The sequence below is a fragment of the Coturnix japonica genome, chromosome 3 (genome assembly GCF_001577835.2).
Source record: "Coturnix japonica isolate 7356 chromosome 3, Coturnix japonica 2.1, whole genome shotgun sequence".
NCBI lineage: Eukaryota > Metazoa > Chordata > Aves > Galliformes > Phasianidae > Coturnix > Coturnix japonica.
In genome coordinates, this window is record NC_029518.1 from 38,374,718 (window position 1) to 38,395,776 (window position 21,059).

At 40.3% G+C, this 21,059-nt stretch overlaps 1 protein-coding gene across 4 annotated transcripts in view; it reads left to right on the top strand.

Moving 5' to 3' along the window:
• Window positions 1-21,059, top strand: part of RPS6KA2 (ribosomal protein S6 kinase A2) — a 242,195-nt gene that overhangs the window by 163,550 nt on the left and 57,586 nt on the right. For all 4 annotated transcript variants that reach the window (XM_032443593.1, XM_015858006.2, XM_015858005.2 and 1 more), the window contains 3 exons: window positions 16,899-16,979; window positions 17,698-17,777; window positions 20,929-21,035. In XM_032443593.1, the coding sequence (XP_032299484.1) occupies window positions 16,899-16,979; window positions 17,698-17,777; window positions 20,929-21,035 (268 nt within the window). The remainder of the gene's footprint in view (window positions 1-16,898; window positions 16,980-17,697; window positions 17,778-20,928; window positions 21,036-21,059) is intronic.

Sequence of the window (21,059 nt, forward strand, 5' to 3'; positions counted from 1 at the left end):
CCTTTTGCCAAGGTAGTCTCTTGCTAGATAACATGGCCCCAAATACACCAACAGTGAAGGCTAGTATGAAAAGACTCCTGCAACCAGCAGCTGCACTCTCCAAGTTTTTGGAGCACAGATAAATTGTTTGATACAAAAGAGTCTTTGTAGATCAATTGCATTTGTAGATCCAAGTTTGAAGAAATCTGCCTAACAACAGAACGACTCCTGAACTCCTGATATGAAAGCAGAATTAAAATTCAAAGTATTCCAGTTTAGATTGTAAAGACTTCCAAAGGCACATGATGCAGACACAAACATTCGTGGAAATGAAATTAATCCTTACCATATTAAAGTTTATGTTAAATGTAAAATATATCTGAGTAAACACTGATAGGAACATGGATTTTTGATAGAGAAAGCCACTGTTCCAGTTGGTTGTAAATGAGAACACCACACACAATTTTGTCTCCTTCATACTTCATTTCCTTTTGCAGGAGCTTGTGAATTAGATAATACTGTTAAATGCCATCTTAAGAATGTTAGTTTTGTGTCTTCATTACATTTTTTTCTTTCTTGTAAATGGGATTTCTAGATTGAAAAAAAAAAAAAAAAAAAGAAGAGCAAGGTAATAAAATTGATCTTATCATAGTATTGTAGAATTGCTTAGGTTGGAAGGGACCTTGCAGACCACCTGGTTCCAAACTGCTGACAACAGCAGGGCTGCCACCCACCTGATCAGGCTGCCCAGGACCCCATTTGAACTGGCCTTGGAAGCCTCCAGGAGTGCAGCATCTGCAGCTTCTCTGAGCAGTCTGTGCCCATGCCTCACTTAGCCAAGTGTCTTGACTGCCTGTTCTGAACGCACTGGGAGAATGAGGAAACAAGCAGAAAACAGGGACTGATTATTCTGTGTATATGTGTGCCTTACATTCATAATCAAAGCTGGAGCAGAGGATAAGGGCAGGCATATTGTTTTAGTTCACTCAGTATTTCACTAACACTCTCTTCATTAGCTTTACTGAAGGTGCTTCAGAATTTCATGAACAAGAGCTGTTTACATTGTTTACAATGCAAGCCTCATTAAATAAGTGTGAAGTATTCATAAATCACCCACAGGCTTCTGAACTGGAATATATGGGCTACCTCCAGAGCCTGAAAATTGAATGTGCATCCCTCCAGGAGATACGCAGTCTTACAGAAAGTGGCATGAAACCATGAATTACTGATATAATTCTTCTGAACTTCATAAATGTTACAGTGATGAGGTATGATCTAGCAAAAGTTATGTGTTGGGTTATGAGGAAGTAGTCTGAATCTGCCCATCTTGTTGGCTGTGTGAATCTCAGCACTGGAAACTGTTTAGCACTGAGAACTCAGATATTATACCTTTTTCTACTTACAGGGTTTAGAAAAGGTAATCTGTATTGTCAAAGGCTCTGAAATGCTTTGCAGTTTATGATCCCCCTCAGAGTTAGCCAGTAGGCTTATGAGTTTATAGTTGTGCTGACTGCAAGCGATGTTTATAGATGCAGTAAGCTCTGAGTGCAGCTCTGCTGACTCACAGAGAGCTTTCCCTGTGTTCTTAGAGATGTTAGATAATTGATAATAATAGTACACTAAATTTAACAGCTGAGATGTCACCAGCTGGACTGTGATTTCCATCCAAACCCTTGGAAAACTGTAGTAGTGGCTTCCCTGTTTGGATGTCAGCTGAAGTGTCTTCTTCAGTTTTCTGTTTTATCTGATTGAATTTTCCTGTAATACTTCTGGTGTTGATATCTAAGACACTGAACTATAATGTTTTCCTTCTGGTTTGAAAGGAACAAAAAATGCAACAAAAGATAAATCTAAGGACAGTTTAACTTCATGAAGCAGGACTCAAACAGCCTTCACCTGAGATAAACAGACTTTTGGTGCTCAAGTTTTCGTGGTGTCTAGTCCTATTCAATTTGGTCCCTGTGATGGGGTGAAAGGCCCTGCTACTTTTCTTGCTCTGACCTTTAGATTTTGATTAAATTTTGATATTAAAGTGTGCCTCAAACTTTTTAATATCTTCCTTGACCTCTTATTATCCTCTTCTAAACACTTCATTGTGGAAGTTCTGACCACACATCCAATTTCCTATGAGTACAAACCCAAGCAGAAGTCCCCTTCCTTCACTGTCTGAGGAAAGGCTACATGCTCAGCATCCTCAGGAACTGCCACAGTGTGCGCTGCTTCCTACACACAGCTTCTTGACAGATTCTCCCTTACTCTAAGATTTTCCTTATCTAGGGCTTGCTTTCTTAAACAGGAAAGGGTACAGTGCATTTCAGAGAGCACATTTACATTGTTTCTAAGGGTCTGTGGAGAAAAAAATGTGTTCTTATAAGGAGAAAGAACTGTGATTAAGGGCGAACCTTACCATGTCAGCAAATGTTATAGGGCATCTTGTCCTGGATATACTAGATGTTGACAGATGTTTATCTTCATGGGGTTTACTAGGAGCATTAATGTGCATTCATTGAGGCTGTAGCTTCTGGCTTAAGTACTCAATATTCTATGGTGATTCTGTACAGTGTTTGGATGAGAAGGGAATGTTTTTGCCTATAAAAATAAACTGAGCGTGCATCACTTAAAGATTTTATTATCTGTTTCTGTCCAAGCCCTGTGGAATTCTCATTGTATAACATCCTGGTTAAATTACAGCCCCTTTACAGTGCTAAGTGCATGATGAAGATCCTGCTATTGGGTAAAATTTCCCACTGTGAAGATGTTCAGAAAATGAACTCTGGAAATTTAAAATGTTTTCTGTTTTCTCAGGGAGATTTTGGCTGTCATTGTTTTTTCCTTTTTTTAAAACAAAACAAAACAAAAATGTATTATTATTAATGGAGCTTTTTCTAAGAACCAGTGGAAATTCAGAATTTCCTTCATGCAAATTTTGGTTGTCAAGTTGTACAAGGTCCCACTGCTAAAAGTGCTACTTAGATTGCAAGATAGGAAGTAGTTACCGTTGTCCAAAAGAGGACAGAATAAGTAAGCCTTCACCTAAAAACAACTGAAAATTATAATCACTTTCATATCTTTCACATAGAATCACACTCTTCCACTCCTGTCATACACTTTGTACATAAATGCAGCAATATTGCCCAGTTCCTTCCTGTTCCCAGATTTGTTCAAGTACAACTTTCCTATTAGAGTAAAATGAAAATGTAGTCCCCTGTATAGTTGTATGTGCATTTGGAATACAACTTCAGCAGCTTAGTATCTTGCTTACCAAGTTAGCCCAGTTTTATTCCCCCCAAAGTTAACTTTCTCACAGTCACAGCTTCTAATTTGAGTAGCTCCATAGGCCCTCTTAGCAGCATCAGAAAGTGTTGCATGTTCAGGTATTCATATGATGATTCCCTGAAGTGTACAAAGGAGATTCAAATCAGAAAAAGAGATCACTGAAAAGTCTGTTGGTTTCTTTGGTAGAAAGGGGATATATTCTTCACCTGTGATCAAATTATGTGAGTTTGTTCTACACACTTGTTGAATCACACTCTATTGACAGTGAAATGTGGAAAAAAAAAAAGACTTCTTTAAAGAGCAGCTGCTCATGCAGGCTATTCCAGCTAGGAGAGGAGTGATGACCCTTTTCTCAGGAATCAGTAGTTCATCATGCTTTTAAAATTATCGATAGTAAAAACTGGTTTTCAAAATCTCTTTGTAATTTTCAGTCAATTTACCATGTAACTCTTTAAAAATTCATTTGGTAATGCCATTCTTGACACTGTGAGTAAGTATCATTGGAACCACTTTAAACTGCAGCTCCCATAGGTGCCATCAGTAAATATGTTTCAGACTCAAACACATCCATCAGAGTCCCCATAACAGACCTAATCAATGTGATTTCATTACTGCTTGGTTTCCTTTGGATCATTCTTCTTGTCATATTCATTGCGCTGTATATCTAGTGGCAGCTATTTGCAATTGCAGTTTATCCCAAATCATTTGTCACTGCACAGAAAAGACCACATTTGATATTTTCCACTATCAAGTAGTAGATTGCTGTTGTTTTTATTGTGGCTTCAGGAACAAAGAGAGTATCTTGGAGGTTGTCCTGAAGCTAATAGTGAAATGTGTATCCTATTTAATAAATATAATGCAATTCCACTTTATCTGTAGAAAACCCACTTCTGCTACGAAAGTACTGAGAAATACAAAGTATTACACAACTGTCATACATCTCACCCGCAGTAGCTGGGAAGCACAGAAAGGAAAGCATAGCTTGCTTTAACTGAAGCAGGTCTACAAGAGTGATGTGAAATTCCAGCTTAATGAAAAAATCTGCGGTGAGGTGGGTGCTGCTGCCTGTGTGAAAGAACGGCTCTGCCTAGGTGGCACAAACCACCAGCTGATCCCTAGAACAGCTGCAGGGACTTGCTTGATTTGCACTCACGTTGTTTAGATGTTGGAAGTTTGCCCATTTGAAGAATCCCATTCAGAGCAGGCTCCTAGGAAAAGCCAGTCCTTGGATTTGCTCATCATATGACTGCTACTTGCACAGCTGCGCAATGTTTCCAGTTTCTTATGGTTGCCCACAGCTGTCAACTTCCATACTCCCCCTCTTCTGTGTTTAGCTTCAGAATTAAACGTAGTATTGATGGACAGGATGTACCTAGACCAGTCTGTGTTTGGTAGTGTTAATGGTCACTGTTTTACCTTATCTGCTGCCCTCTTCCTTTTGCCTTTCTGCCTAACTAATCAGGAATCTTTAAATCTGCTTTGCTGGTTTTATTTTGGTTTAGTGTTGAGGCTTATTTGTAGTTTTTATGTTGCTTTTTGTTCTCATTTGTCATGCAGTGCCTTTAAGGAGGCTTGTGGGCTTCCTGCTTGCTTGTGCTTCTATTTTTAAGAAACCCAGTGCTGAAAAGAGAAGCTATTGTCTGTGACCTATTCAGACAGCTTAGCGGTACATGAAGGGACTATTGGAAACCATTTTTAAACCTGCCCTATCTCCTGTGGTTATCTCCAGTTTGTAGGAAAGGTGGAAAATCATAGAAAATTTGCTCTTTTGGCTACTACAGGATTAGGTGCTTTCAGACTTCATCTCTTTGAATTATTGTCATGTAGTCTGTTCTTTGATGGCAGATTGTATGTGGTGTAGGAGCTGGTACCTCAGTTCAGGTGTTCCAAGACTTTGATTCTGCTTGTGTCTCTGCTGCCAGCTTGCTTCACAAACGTCAGCCAGCTATTACTGCTGCTCTTCTTCTCAACCTCTATACTTGCAGTGTAAACTTAATAGTGCCAGCCTCTTCTTCACTGTGCTCAATGTCCTTGTGAAAAGTAATAGTCAGATACTAACGATGATGTTATTAACACTCCTCCCCAGTTAAATGTAATCTGTGGCATTCTGCAATGTAATGGCTAAAGAATCCCAAACAAGAAATTGCTAGGCAATGTCTCTTCTGTATAATGCAATGACTATTTGAAATAATCAGAGCTATGAATCAACTGTACTTCTACATAAAATTATAGCTGTAGTGGAAAGCTAAATTGGAAATACAATGGCTAAATATCCCTGGGATTTTTAACATCACTTAATGGTCTCTGAAAATCATTGGCTGTGGTACAAATCCATTATCTTTATGAAAAACATTTGTTGTTTGTTCAGTTCACTGAATATGTTGGACCAGTTGGAAAATCCAATGTAATTGCCATTTAACCAATTTCAGATGCCTGCAACTGCAGTACTTTTATAGCTGGCTGGAAACTGAATTCATAGCCGTCCTCTGAGAGCTTCATCCCACTGCCTTTACTGGTTCCCATGATAAAAAAGAAAATTTTACTGCTTTAAAGCATGAGGACAGATTAACAAAGGTCAACAATGGCATTTGATGGCATTTCAAATCAGAATGACCACAGGAAGTAGGGATTATTTGGGCTGGCAGTAGTTCTTGTCACAGCATTCCAGTCTGAATGTGTGCAAATCTTCACAGAATAGGCGTGCTGTTCACACCTACTGCTGGAGGTATGCTGGCTTTCAGTTGACTCTATAGAAGGGAGATGGCACTGTATAGGAGGCTGCCATCTGGGATTTGTTTCAACGGAAGCGAAATTATTGTTTGTGGTTTTATACTTTTTATGTGGGTTGTTCATGTCAGTTATGGTTTCCTCATGCCTGTGGCATTTGCTCCAATTTGGAGGCTTTTATGATGTTCAAAAAGAGGCTAGCAATCAGTGACAGTGACCTCCTTTCTATTTTGTCTGTAGCATTTTCTGTCTGCATGTGACTGTCCTTTACACGTCTGAAAGGTTTCCATGTCACCCTAATTTAACTGATGTTTTCTCGTCAGTGGGAGATTATTTCTGTAAATGTAGGCAAAGTCTGAATTACTCAGATAATTGCACTGTGTCTTGGTCATCTTTTTTTATGCTGTGATATAGTTCCCTTTTAGCGGGCAATTGTCAGCACCAACACCATTATCTCAGAGCTGCCTTCATGCTCAGATGGAGCACACTTTGATGTTGGTATCAGGAAATAATGGACTGGTTGGGACTGACAAGGCCATCGGGATGCATCTGCTCCAACCCCTGTGCAGCAGGGACACCTAGAGCAGGGAAGCAGGGTGCCTGGATCTGTGCCCACACAGCTTCAGAAGATCTCCAAGACCCCACAGCCTCTCTGAGCAATCTGTACCAGTGCTACATCACCCACATCACAGAAGTGCTGCCTGGCATTTGGACAGTACCTTGTGCTAGTTTGTGCACTATGTCTTTTGTCCTTGAAGTGGGCAGAACCTGTCTCTGTCCTTTTTGCAACCTCCCTTCAGGTATTTATAGACATTGATGAGATCCTCCCTGAGCCAGCCTTCTCCAGGCTGAACAGTCCCATATCTCTCAGCTTGTCCTCATTGGAGAGATTCTTCAGCCCCTTCATCATTTTCTTAGCCTTCAGTTGGACTCCAGAGGTCATTACTCAGTGACTGAGCATTGTGATGGGAGTGAGACAGGGCCTAGCATTCTTTGGACCTTCAGGAAGCAGGCAGTAACATTGCCCTCCTTCAGCTTCTCCAGAACATTGCTCTCCTCCAGATGCTTTCTTCTTAAGGCTGCAAAAGAAGAGTGCTAACCATTCCCATGTGGCTTCTTAGTTCCCTGTTTTTCCTTTGCTTTGCTGAAATATTATGGCATAATTTTATAGGCATTAATCCTAACATAAATGACTGCTCTGTTTCAGTCAGTCACCCAAATGCTTGTGTATATTAGTTAAGGGACTTTTATTCACTTGGAGTCCCTGCAGCAAAGCATCACACAGTACAAGATGCAGCCCCTTTCTGCTATTACCAGAGCAGGCTAGTATCTTACTAAATCGTTATTTAGATTTTTGTTCCCATTTCTGCTTTAAAAAATGTGTGAGGAGATGAGGCTGCAATCACAGCTCTTTTCTCTGCTTCCAGTGGTTCGTTCTGTTACGGTTTGCCTGGCATATCCCATACTTATGTGCATTTTCTATTTGAATTCCTTTCTTTGCTTGTATTTTGATAAATAATTCTTCTCTATCCATCGTGTTTGCATCCTTTAAATATTTATCTGCCCTTCTCCTGTCCCCCTTTAGTCATTTCTTAGTAAGGTTTGTGTTTAGCTCTTGGCAATTACACAGTGACATAGGAAAATGGCAGATTTCCTCTTCTAATTCAAACAGTCACAGATATTTTCAGAACTGTATACATGGATGGAGATGTAGATGGTGAGATCTTATTAATGTCAATGACGGTTTTACTACTGACTGTTTTAGGGCCATGATTTCACCCAGAAACTCTCTGAACTTAATCATATCTTCCACTGGGCTCCCTATACGGTAGTGGAGTCCAGACTGAACAACCTTTTTCAGTTGTTTGAGCAGTGCATTGTCTTTCCTTGTAGGAAAAAAGATTCCATTGGTCTTTATTCCCTTACTGTTTGTGCGGACAAGTTTTCCTGGTTTCAGCATTTCAGTCAGTGACTCATTAACAACAGGAGACCAGGCTTTTCCTTATGCTCTCATTTAGGATTTGACTGTGCCTCGACTTCACACTCCGCTTGCTGCTTGGGTTTGGGGGCTTTCACAGCGACAGACAGCCATCACGCAGATGCTCATTTCCAAGGCAAACAGATCAGCTCAGCCACATAAACCGTGTCTGCATAGCATGTTGGAGCCTGGGCAAAGCAAAGGTTTGGTTTGACTGGTTGTTGACATTAAATGCTGAAATTTTCCTGAAATATCTGTATTGTAAACTCCCCGTTGTGCTGAGTGCAGGTAGCTCAGAGAGCTGTTTGCGTGGTTTGTCCTGCTTGGTTTACAAACAGAAGTTGTGACAGGGCCTCAGATCTCTTAGAAGAAACAAGAGTCCTTGTGTTTAGATGATGAGCTACTATCTCATCTCCCTCAGTGATGTCTTAGACATACTATCTACTTATTTCACAAATCAAAATATTTAGAATTTAGTAACCAGAAATGCTCATCCAAAATATGTCCTTAGCCCAAGGAAGATTGGCTCTAAGTTTACTGAGTGCAAACAGCCTAATGGAGCAAGTGTTCAGGGTGGAAAGGCAGTTCAGTGCATCTGAGTGAGGTGGCTGCTTAGCTCAGAGCAAGTATTAACATTTACCTCATGCTCTGTGACGAACCTATGCAAATCCCTCTTCCTAAGAAACTCGTGTTGCTGACAAGCCACAGCCTTGCTTTACCGCTAGCAGAACTAAGCTGGCAAATGACTCTCAGCTTATGGTAGTCACAAAAACATTATTTATTAATTTTGTGTTGTTACCCTACACTTGGAAAACATGTGGTTGGGTGGTTTTGTTTAAGAACTTCTGGTGAGTTTGGTGAGCTTATTTTTTCTGTTATGCAGCTTTAACTCTTCTGATTTAATATTCTGTCTTCTTCTGAATGTACATTACAATTGAGAAGTTGTTCCTTTTCTGGTAGCTTGTCTATCCACAGCGATAGACCATTAGGTGAAACTGCATTTGAAAAATCATCGACAGTAAGCATTTCAGTGCAGGCAGACTGTTCTTGCTCAGTTATATTTATTTTTTAAAGTGTTTTTATGGCTAGTTGTATGTCAAGCTAATGTTTAAGAAATAATAGGTCAAAAATGAAATTAAAAACCCTTAGCAACACAGTACTTTGATGAACCAAAACCAATTATTTGCAATTCAGTTTTGGCATAACTCGCTGAATTTAGACTTTTTGTTCCAATTCAGATCGAAAACCACAGTAAAAACATATTTTAAAATGTCTGAAATTACCAGTTTCAAGCAGCTCTACAGCAGGCATTTACCAGAACTATGAGCAAAACTGACCTGGTGGCAAATTACAGCATCTCAGTACATGCTTTCTCCACACAGGGATAACACCACATTTCCTCTCCTTCCAGGAATTCTCACTTAATGTTGTATGAAACACTGTTGTTCTTTTCCATTAACATCCCAGCTTGTCCAAGCAGAAGATTTCATACTGAGCCATTGAGGAAAATTTAGGAGCTCTTAAACAAAATGGAAGGGACTCAGTGGGCTTAAAATCATAGCTTCCAGTTCTGTCAGTGAATTTCTAGTTTCTCAAAGGACATGATGTAGAGGGAAGTTCCCTTTCAATACTCCCAGCTTCTTAGGACTTTAAAGAACTAAATAAAGGGAATCTTTTTTCTTTATCCAAGACAAACACTCATTTAATACTGGAATGCTCCATGAACAGGAAAAATGAAGCTTGGTGCTGCCTCTTATTTCTAGCTGTACACTAACTGTCCAGCACGAGCACTGCAGCATGGCAATGGCTGTGAGAGAGCAAGAGCCTGGCAGGAGATATTGTGAAGACAGGAAATCGTGATGGAGAACGTTCATTCCTCTTGGAACTGTAGGATTGTGAGCTGTATACGCTTGTCATAGAATCATAGAATCATAGAATGGCCTGGGTTGAAAAGGACCACAGTTTCAACCCCCCTGCAACATGCAGGGTTGCCAACCACCAGACCAGGCTGCCCAGAGCCACATCCAGCCTGGCCTTGAATGCCTCCAGGATGGGGCATCCACATGGGCAACATGTTCCAGTGCATAACCACCCTCTGTGTGAAAAACTTCCCCTAGTATCCAGATGCTGAAGAGCACCAGTCCCAGGAGTGTGTGGGACTCGGCTTGTGACCGGCCTCCACCCTGATGCAAAACCATTAATCACAACCCTTTGGTGCATCCAGCCAGCCAATTCCTAATCCACTGAACAGTAAGTCCTTGTTGGATTCTTGTAAATTGGTACCAAGTTTAAAATATATATTGTACAAAGGTGGAAAAAAAGGACAACTGTCTCCTAACTGTCTTAATCAACTTTTCTTTATTGTGAAACTGTATGAAATAGCCAGCAGTTTCTCCTTTCGGATTATCATCATTTCCAGAGTCACTGATGAGCAGTGTCTACTAGCATCTCTGAATTCTGAGGCCAGCTCTTATTGGTTTCTCATTTGGAAGTTATTCCTAGAGCATTAGATAATTATTACCTGTCTCTGAGAGATAATAGTGAAATTGTTACTATTGCTTGCAATTACAATAATAATTATATTCTGATTCAACTTAAGGAAAAATAATACAAAATATGGATAGATTACAGCAGAACAGAAATATGCCGTCACACTGATCATTATACAGAGTAACTTGTCCACTAAGGTAAATAAGTTTAAATAAAACTTATATGTCTTGCATCAGAATACAATGGCTGAGGTATAGCTGTGCAGAAGTTTTGAAAGCTTTCAGCTTCCCAGAAGGCATGGACAGATATGTAGCATCTGGCTTTTTTGAGGATGTTCCATTCTAGCAACTGTCAGCTTACTCTTCTCTTCATCTAGTCCTTTATTCAGTACATTTTTACAGTACATTTTACAGTACATTTTGATTTATGTGAATGCGAGGGGTGTAATTCTGACTTCATTGGTGTTGTACCCCTGTAAGTTAAGGCTTATTTGATTTTGTTGCACATCTGCTGCTTACATACCTTGGCTGAAGGAGGAATGTGTTCACATCTGTTCATATCCAGTTGGTCCAGTTCTGCTTCAAAATATGTAGAAATTCAAATTTCACCTCTATGTAAAGATACATGATTTTTATAGGATTTTTTCTACTGGTCTGTCTGTTGGTGCACTTTTAATGATGGGGTTGAGCTCACTGGCTAATTTCAACCATAAAGCTAAAACATGCTCTTGCTCCTTCAGTGTCTGTGGTGTTTGCCAAGGAGAGATCTTCTGGTTTGTTTCCCAGCAAGGAGGGGATCTGAGACCCACATGCAGCAATGGCCCCAGGGCGGCAGGCAAAGCCCAGGCAGCGTGTTTGGAAAGGTGCAGGAGGGAGCTCAAATTGCTGCCGGAAGAAAAGCACCAAGACTCTGTAAATCATAATGCTGTAGAGAACAAGGCTTTCTCTATTCACCTGCTATAGGGAGCCTGCTTTTGCAGGGCCGTTGGACTCAGTAATATCTAGAGGTCCCTTTCTACCCACGCAGTTCTATATTTCTGTGATTCTCACACTTGCACAACTTATTTTTCCATTTCCTTGAATATTTTCTGTGACTTTTTCAAGTTTATACATCAGAGCTTGTTGTTTTGAGCTTTCAGGGACACCAAGCAAGAGATGTACCACTTATTTATATTTGCTTTCAGAAATGCTGTTATATACTAGAAACCCATATTTGCTCCTGACAACCCCACCACTTGATTTGTTTTGAAGCATTAGGCTTCATCAATCTGTCCTTTAGTTCTCCATGTTCGAAAATGGAGTAAGGTACTTAAGAAAGATGTTATGAGATTGACATAACTTTTCCAAAAATTTTGAGAGAATTGTGAACTTTTGGTTGTAAATAATAGAATTCCAACCTGAACTTTTAAATTTCAAAAAATATATGTCTGACCTTCTTAATCTCAATACTGAAACGTTCCAGCTACTTTACAGAATCACAGAACCACAGGGGGTTGGAAGGGACCTCTGGAAATCATTGAGTCCAACCTCCTGCTATCACAGGGTCCTTACAGTAAAGCATCCAGATGGGTTTGGGATATCTTTAATTAAGAAAAAAAAAAAAAGTACAAAAGCAAAGTCTTACAAAATCAAAGTCTTTGATCTCTTATAAGCAAAAGATCTTTTATATAAAAGGGAAAAAAAAAAAAAAAAAAAAAAAAAGGAAGAAGGATAGGGAGAACAAAATGACCTCCTCTAGACTCTGGACTCCTAATAACAGTCTGTGTCCATATTGATTTTCCAGAGTGCTTTTCTACAGACGTGCTTCATGCCTTGTAATTCTGTTTTATTCCTTTGCTGCAGCAGTTCTAGGGCTGAGTAGTAAAGCTCTGGTTATAAAGGCGCTTTCCATATCTCTGTGATGTTTTGTTTTTGAAGGCACAGAAGACCTTTCTTCCAGAGAAATAAATGTCATAAATTTATATACATCTCACAAAAAATGCCTGTTAAATCCCTCCATGCCTCTACTGGTACTACTGGTATACTTCTGCATTCAGGTGGCTGCAGAGGTCTTCTATTTTATTCTGTGATACAACAATCCTGTGTGAAGGTAGGACATGAAAGGCTGCTGTATAGAGGATTTTACTGTAATACTGTGTGGAACAGAAATGCAGTCATGCAAATAGTATTCCCAAGCAGAACCAGTGAAAACTGATTGCATTCTTTTTTTGGAAAGTGTATTTCTTCATATCTCATGTAAATAGTCACCACACAAGCACTTCGTCTTCCAGACATACACAGTGTGGATTTGTAATTAGAATCCAGCTCTCTACATTTGCCTACAGCAGCCAGGGTTGAAAAAACAAAAGAAACAGGTTTTGAAAATAACGTTGCATGTGATTTCATATATATGTTTTATTTTTTATGTCATTGGCATGTACCAGTGCTGAGTGAAGAATCTGAAGTTGAATTGTATATTCCCAAGGCTGAGTTATATTTTTTTTTCCTTTTATTCCTCTTGAGACATGTTATTGACTTTTAGGAAAGAAAGAAGGTAAAGGATGAAGTTTAGGTTCTTTGTTTATGTGTTGATTTCTCCTGCTAACAACATTTTCCAGTGATGTTTTGTTTGAGTTAATGTAGATCCTGTCTTCCTCTGTTCTTGCTTGTTAATTTGTGTTTCACTTCCACCAGAGCATGGGTATTGTCTAACAAAAGGTCATTTTGAAAGGTAGGGGTGGGTGAATTATTTATGGTCATTGAAGCTTTTTGCCAAGCATCCTAGCAAACTTTTCATTGTTCAGGTTCAGGGCAGGCCACAGGTATTCACACAGAGAGCATAGTCATATAGGGACTTACACACTAAACACTTGCTTAAGAAAAGTAAGTTATCCCTTTGGTACTGTTGAAGCATGGTAGAACTGTCTTCAGCTTTAGATACCTCATGGACATGGCTTGGTTGTGGTAGGTAAGGTCCCTAGATCATCATTGCTTGACAGTGTCTGTAGCTAGAGATGCGCTGACTTTTAATCAGTGACAGATATGAAATTAATTGGCTGAAAATTAATTTATCTTTCTGCATTTAAATCTTAACCAAAGATTATATTATAAAAACTTTAGTGAAGGAAATAAGATTATGCTTTTATTTTCTTTTTTAATAAATAGACTGCTAATCCATTTTTGAGTTGGAATTTTTTTTCCCTTTGGAAGGTGCTCTGAATGTATTTTTCCTTTTCCCTTCTTTATTTCATGACTATTGAAATTGAAACAGCCTTGGAAATAAAATTCATATATTAAATGAAACCCTCTCCTTAAGCATTAAATAAAATAAACGATAAATTTCTCTTCTTTGATGTTCAGAGCTAGACAGACAGAAGAGAATAATCTGAGTTTATCTGCATGCATACACAGCTGTCTCCATTTCTATTTCTTATCATGGTAATACCTAGAAATGGGAGTTGTTTTTATTTCAGGGTGGCAGGTGCTTCCTCCCTTGTTACAGGTCCCACTGGTCTGGTCTTTTCTGCCTTGTGACATGAAGGATTATTCAGGGATGGTTAGCTGGCCCAAGAGCTTGCAAACAATCTTTATGACTTTGTGCTCATTGCTCCAGGATTTGTGCCCTGCTTCCATCTGCTGTATGATTTAAGGATAAGCAGAAAAACCCATGAGTAGAAAGGGCAAGAGTTTAGCAGTTTATCACCAGTTCTAATGGGAATTGTATTTGTGAAAGAAAACACCTGGTGCAGGCAGAATCTGCCAAAGCCACCTGCACCTCTCCTTTGTGTGCTGCTTTGAGCCCCTGCAAGTGGTAGAAAGCAGGAGAGGTAGCTAAAGTTATCCAGTCCCCATCTGTACCAAGGGCTGGGCAGAAACTCTGAGCTTGAGAGCAGCCCTGTGCCAGAGGATCCTATCTAGAGATTCAGTTGCTTTGGAAATGAATGGAGAACTTCATTGTGATACATACTAACTGGTCCCAGAATGAGACCATACAAAAATGTATGTGAAAAGGCAAGAGGGCCTTGCGCTACGTGTTTATTGAATACCATATCTTGTCGTAGCATCATTAAATATTAATATATGTATAATTAAATACCATGTTAAATGTTGGATGTTTTAAAATACGATGACAGTAAATGCTCAGCATAACACAGTGCCCTGTGGTGTGCAAGCTGCTGTGAGCAGGCAGGTATCCTAGAGAGGTGACTTTGGAATTTGAAACTAAATGTTGCCCAGGTACATGGAGGCAATCAGTAAGAAAAGAATACAAATAAAATAAAATAAATAAAAGAAAAAAAGTCTATGGATTTGCCTTCCTAGACATTATAATTAATTAAAATATCTGGGCCTATGTGACTTCTGCCCTCAGAGCATTTAAATCAAGCAGCATTTGATGCTGGAAGATGCAGAGGGCAGGTCACCAACACACATGCCAAGTTGTAATCCCAATTACAGGTTCTAATTATCTCTTTTGGCAGGCACTGCAAAGGTAGTGATTACAGCAGCTTTGGAGAGACCAGGTTCATGAGAGGCTATCAGGCCATGACTAGAGATTTAGGTGTCTCCTGCAATGACAGAGACTTTGCTTTAATGTCCCCATGACTCTGGGCACACACGGGGAACAAGGATGGCACTGTAATCCTGCATGTCCACAGCCTGTAACTCCTGTAGTAGAGGCCACTGCAGCAGCAAGCAGGATGCAGGGAAAAGGACTTCAGCAAACCACCCAGTGGCACAGCTGTTCAGAGCCTTCAGTGCTGGTGGTAGGAGGACATGCTGCTGTCTGCCAGCAAATGCCAAATTTGCTGCTGACACTGGAATGCCCCTCAGATGGATAACTTCTGCATTCTGCAGCCAGTACACTCCCAACCTTGAGTAACCTAAGTCTGTGTCCATTCAGTGCTATAGTCAATGCTGGATAGAGCGGGTAGATGGATGACAGTGTGAGTTGCACAGAATAGCTGTTCTTTGCCCTTGCAGCATGATTGATGCTGTTATCCAGCTGTGCACGGCAAACCACCCAGCTGGTGTACAAAATATCCTGTGGATTTTGTGGGATATGTCATTGTGTGAGCATATGGAGCTACAGAGAGGCACTTTGTGAGGCTATCTAACTACACCTATCAGGAAGTATTCCACTCACCCACCTGTCCACCAAGAATTCCTGCCTGGGAGCATTCGTGCATATCACAAGGGTCTGGATCTATGGCTAAGGGATACTCTCCCATCACATAGGATAAGCGTTTTGTAATTGTATGAAACTGTATTTATATTCATGAGATAATGAGTTAAGATTCTGAAATCCCTTTGTTTTGCTTTTTTATCTACAAGGTAGCTTAGGCTGGATAACTAGTAAATTATATATTGCTAGTGACACAAGTAAAGCATCAAAACTGCAAGAAATCCAAGTGTTCCATCACTCCTATTTAAGGTTTTCAGATCAGATGTTTGGTCCTATTTCTGTGCATCAGTTCTCAATGTGCAGCAGCAGGGTATGTGGTTTCATTATCGTATGTTCATTACTGAGGCGCTGGGAGTGCTTGGCTTCTCAGCAAATACACATCACATGCAGGTGATGACAGCATCTCACCGAGATCTCCTCAGGTTTTACCGCCTAAAATAGTCACATAGCATTCCTCATGGATGCTTTTGGCAGCAAACCATATCGGCATTGTGTAACGCAGAGAAAGGAGTAGAAAATTTTAATACTTTCACTGAGGATTTAAAAAAAATAGCAATTGACTGGAAAATAACTAAGATGAAGAGCTGTCAATCTGTGAGCCTGAGTACCCCTCAACATCTGAACATTGTTAAAGGTACTTGCTTCAAAATCTTCACTTTGATGAGTATGAACCCAGCTTACTGCCCTAACTCCTTTTTCTTTTAGTCTCTGCTGATCTCAGCCATAAGCGTTTTCCTAAATCCTTTCCCACAGGGATTTCTCTCTATGTGAGAAAATTGTTTTTTATTATTTCTAATCCTCTTTTTTCTTTATTATTGATTGTCTAGGAGTATTGTTGGAGACTTACTATAGTTCATATTAATAATTTCCAGACAATGCTATCTAGAGATATCTAGCTATCTAGGCTGCTAGCATCAGCACAACAAAAAGTGTTAATTTGCACAAGGTTAGCCTGGTAAGCTCTGCTCTGAGACTGGTACGTTTGGTGTAATCTTAAGTGAGATAGCGTTTATAGAGTTTTAAGTCTCATATTGGCAAAACACAATCTTTCCCCTCAGTTGTAACACTGTGGTGCTTTTGGTTCAGGCTGTCAGAGGAGGCGGTGTCCTCCTGAAGAGCTCACCCTTTGCAGATGCAAGACAGGCAGAAAAAGGGGCTACCAGTGGTTTGCCAGTGGTCATACCACAAGCCCTTAAGGGAGCAAAAGCAGAACCCAGCTCACCTGTATCCAGCAGACCATGATGCCTCTTCTTAATGATTTGCTTTTCTTATTGTTCTTTCCTTATAGTTCGGGATCGGGTACGGTCGAAAATGGAGAGAGATATTTTGGCAGAAGTCAATCATCCTTTCATAGTCAAGCTTCATTATGGTAACTACAATAAAGTATAATCCATATTTGTTCTTTAATTGGTTGGAGAATTGTAACCAGATGTGTTATAATTTCATATAGGTACTGGTTGCCTATGTATGTGATTGTCTCTAACAAAATCATAGAATTTTAGTATAAGTAGCTCTTAGCCATTTATCCATCAGAATGCGTTTGACATGAAATGTAATGCGATGTGTTGTGCTAGTGGAATTGCTGATGAGTTACACCCCCTCACCTGCTGTCAGGTATCACCTAAGAAAACAGGAATTGCTTTAAATAATCAGTATATTAGTGACTGTGAATGCAGTGTCTTGCTGGAGCTACATTCCTCAGCCTCAGGAGCTCCCAAGGCCCATTACTACTTACTGTGAAGGGCCCTCTGTGAACAGGGCAGGCTCTGCCTTGCTCAAGGTCTGGGTGCTTCTCACTGTGCCCAGCCCTCCATGTCTTCTGGTATTTGTACAGTGAAAAGCAATATGAATATATATGTGTTTAAAATGGAATGGAATATTTTAGTAATACATCATTGTCACTCAGCTGATACTATTTTCCCCTTAAGATTGCTTATTGCTGTAGAGAAGTTAATTCTTCTGTTCTTTAAGTGAAAAATGATAGTGCTAATATCACCAGTGATATACCATCAGTCAACAATATTTATTCTTTGGAGACTTTTTCTTGATTCAGATTTCCAACATCTCATTTTTTTTTCCTAATGCAGCATTTCAAACAGAGGGGAAGTTGTATCTAATACTAGATTTCCTGCGGGGAGGGGACCTTTTCACAAGACTCTCTAAAGAGGTAAGATGAAAGGTTTTAACTTTGAAAATGGAAGACTATCCTGGATTTTCAGAAACTAATGAAGCTGCTTGGAATGATGAGGGGCCTTGAATATAGTCCATATATATATATACATACGGGCTATATATAAATAAAAGCAATAGATAGATAGATAGATAGATAGATAGATAGATAGATAGATAGATAGATAGACAGACAGTCAGACAGAGGCTATGTATGTAGTAGAGCTGAATCATCCTGCGTCTCTAAGTGGGTTCTTATTAATTATATTTGAATAATGCCACAGATAATTAAGCAGTTAGACAGTAAGCATCATAAGACAGAAAACTAGTAGACATCATCACAAGAAAATACCTCCAGGCTCATTGCTAACCAAATATAACTTGGCTGTAATGAGAGGCAATCTGAGAAGCCCATCTCCAATACATTCTGCCTGGGATGTGAGCACAGAGCTGCTTTAAAAGCACAACTGCTGCCAGCATGAAGAGATGCTGTCAGTCAGAGTCTGATCCCTGCAGAAGGTGTGCAGATGATTAGGGCATCGGTCCCCAGCAGTACAGTGCCACTTGCTGCAGTTGCTGCTGGAAGTAGGTTGGAGGCCATGCCCTGCCTCAGGCTCGCAGTTTGATTGTCATCTGCCTGTCCTGCTATCCTCACCTCCCTGACCTCAATTGGTCCCCTGCCCTCTGCTCCTGCCTGTGGGGAGATGCTGAAGAATAGGATAGTTAGAAAACCAAAGCTAAGTCTCACTAACACCAGCAGAGAGAGGTAACTGCAAGTTGTCTACATTCATTTAGTGCTTGCTTGTTTCGCCTAGTGCTTCTTGGAGCCACTTGTCTATGATTCCCGCAGGCAGAGGTAGTGCTTTGGTGGGGCAGCCCTACCACCACCAGGGAGGAGCCAGGGGGCCTTTGGAGTCCCAAGAATTGTCTGCATTCCAGGGTTTGATGTCACCAGTGTAGTGTCCTCAGCCCTTTGTCTCTGTCCAGACTGTGGGGATGAGGTGCGGTATCCACTTGAGACAGACTATTTAAAGATAAGATGGAGATATCTTAAGTGTCACCTTGAGGGGAGTCTCTCTTTGTTCTGGGGAGTTTATGGATGGACTGTGAGAACAGAATCTTCATGCAGAAGTTCCCTAGCTGCATTTTCCACCCCACAAACCCAGTCTGTCAGACAGTGGCAGCTGGTGAGATGCTGCTGTGGAATGGGCTGACAGGAAGACTGCTGAGTCCACCATGGGCTATAAATTCAAGTGTTCTCTTTCCAAACTTGTCTGTTAATGCAGGGAGACATCAGCAATGGGATGACTGCAGTGCCAAGTAGTAGTACCTGGATGTGTATTTTCTATATGGAATCAGTTATTTTAAACAGAATGAAAAAGATTCAAGGAAATAAAAAATATCTTCCTGCTGCTTGTTATGAAGTATGGATTTGTAACACTGCACTGTCTTTAAAGAATCTCTCTGATTTCCTGGAAGAGAGAAAAAGTGATTCTTGACACATTCTGCACAGTGAGGGAACGTGGAAGTATGGCTCAGATTCTGTACTCATTTGAAACTTGTTTTTCCCAAAGCTTTCACAATTCAGCACCCTGCTTTCTCTGCTTTATGCTATCAATAATGAGATCTGTTAGCTTGGCAGCCCTGGTACATCTCTTTTTTGTGTTCGCAGCTCATCTCATCTACCAACTCGTTTGACTTGGCAAGGACTTTTAAAGGCCATCTAGTCCTACTCCCCTGCAATTAAAACAGGGACACCTGCACCTAAATCAGATTGCTCAGAGCCTGGTCCAGCCTGGCCTGGAGTGTCTCCAGGGATGGGTCTTCCAACACATCTCTGAGCAAAAATCTGTATATTTCTGTTGAGATGACTCATTTTATTTCTGTCATATGTAGTATTTGCATTTGCATATCCAGTGCACCAGCTTCTCATTCTGCCTTAATTTTGCTGTGCAAATTGAGCTTTAATTAGAGAGAAGTAAATATCAACTGGGATACAATAAATGTTGAACCAGTCTAGGTACAAAAGGATTTTCTTGGCATCTGAGCTCAGTTTTTCTGAGCTTAGTGATTTGTTTTGTTTACAGAAGTTTCTTTCCACCTTCCAGCGTTGGTAGTGTCTACTGAAAGACAAGCACCATCAGTCCTGTGTGTTGTCCATCACATCATTGCTTAGGGGATCTGCACCAGGATTGCTAAGTTTCAGCTTGAGGTCATGCTCCCTGATCATTTGCATTGGATCTGTCCCTGGCTCTGGCTCAGGGGGGAAACTGTTTCTTCTCCAACGGCCAAAACATAGGCACTGTTGTAGGTGCTCCTTTGCACTGGGGACACTTCTTTTAGCTGTCATGCATAAGGATATGCCAGGTTTCTTTCTTTCACGCCCACTAAAGCTATCCCAAACCATACATGCTCAAGTAATACCTCAAGTTAAACCTCTGGCACACTGTGTCAGATATTTCCATTTGGAAAACTGTAATCAAAATTCTATGCTTTAGGATATCAATAGTGCTCTGCTTGGGGTTGAAGAGCCCCTATCCTTCCTGTGCAGAAGCTGGGGATCTTTCCCTGTGAGAGTCTGGTGGCCCCTAGAGATTCATTGGAGCTTTAATGCATGGGGGTTTAAATCTGTCTCAGAATGTTTTCATGCTGTGTATTATGCTCATATTTGGGAAAAATATATGTTTCAGTTTCTAAAATGAGAAGTGTTACACTTCCCCAGAGGGGTTCCTCATATTGTTCACTGAGAATTCAGGAATCAAATGCCAAGATTTTAGCAAATTGAGAGGTATAAAAACAATAAAGGCTGTAGTGTTGAATGTTGAATTTTGCCACCGACTTCCAAAGGCTAAGGAGTTAGAACCTTATTTATATTATTGTGACATGATGTCATGTAAACAGATCAAACAGATGAATGAGAGCAGTGTGTTTTAAGGAACAGGAGTGCTCGGCAGATCAAGTTTTGTTTTATAAGGAGAATCTGGTAAGAATTGTTAATGTGAGCTCAGACAAATTATGGAAAATTGAACCTGATATGATGGGCCTTCCAGCATTCCTGAGTTAGACAATTCCTTCCCTGTGTCTGCTTAATGCAAGCCAGCCCACCACTGTCTAGTAAATAGACATGTTCTTCTTTTCCTTCTCTCTAGGTGATGTTTACAGAAGAGGATGTCAAGTTCTACTTAGCTGAGCTGGCCTTGGCTTTAGACCACCTCCATGGACTTGGAATTATTTACAGGGATCTAAAACCAGAAAAGTAAGTTAATGAGAAAGAGTGAAC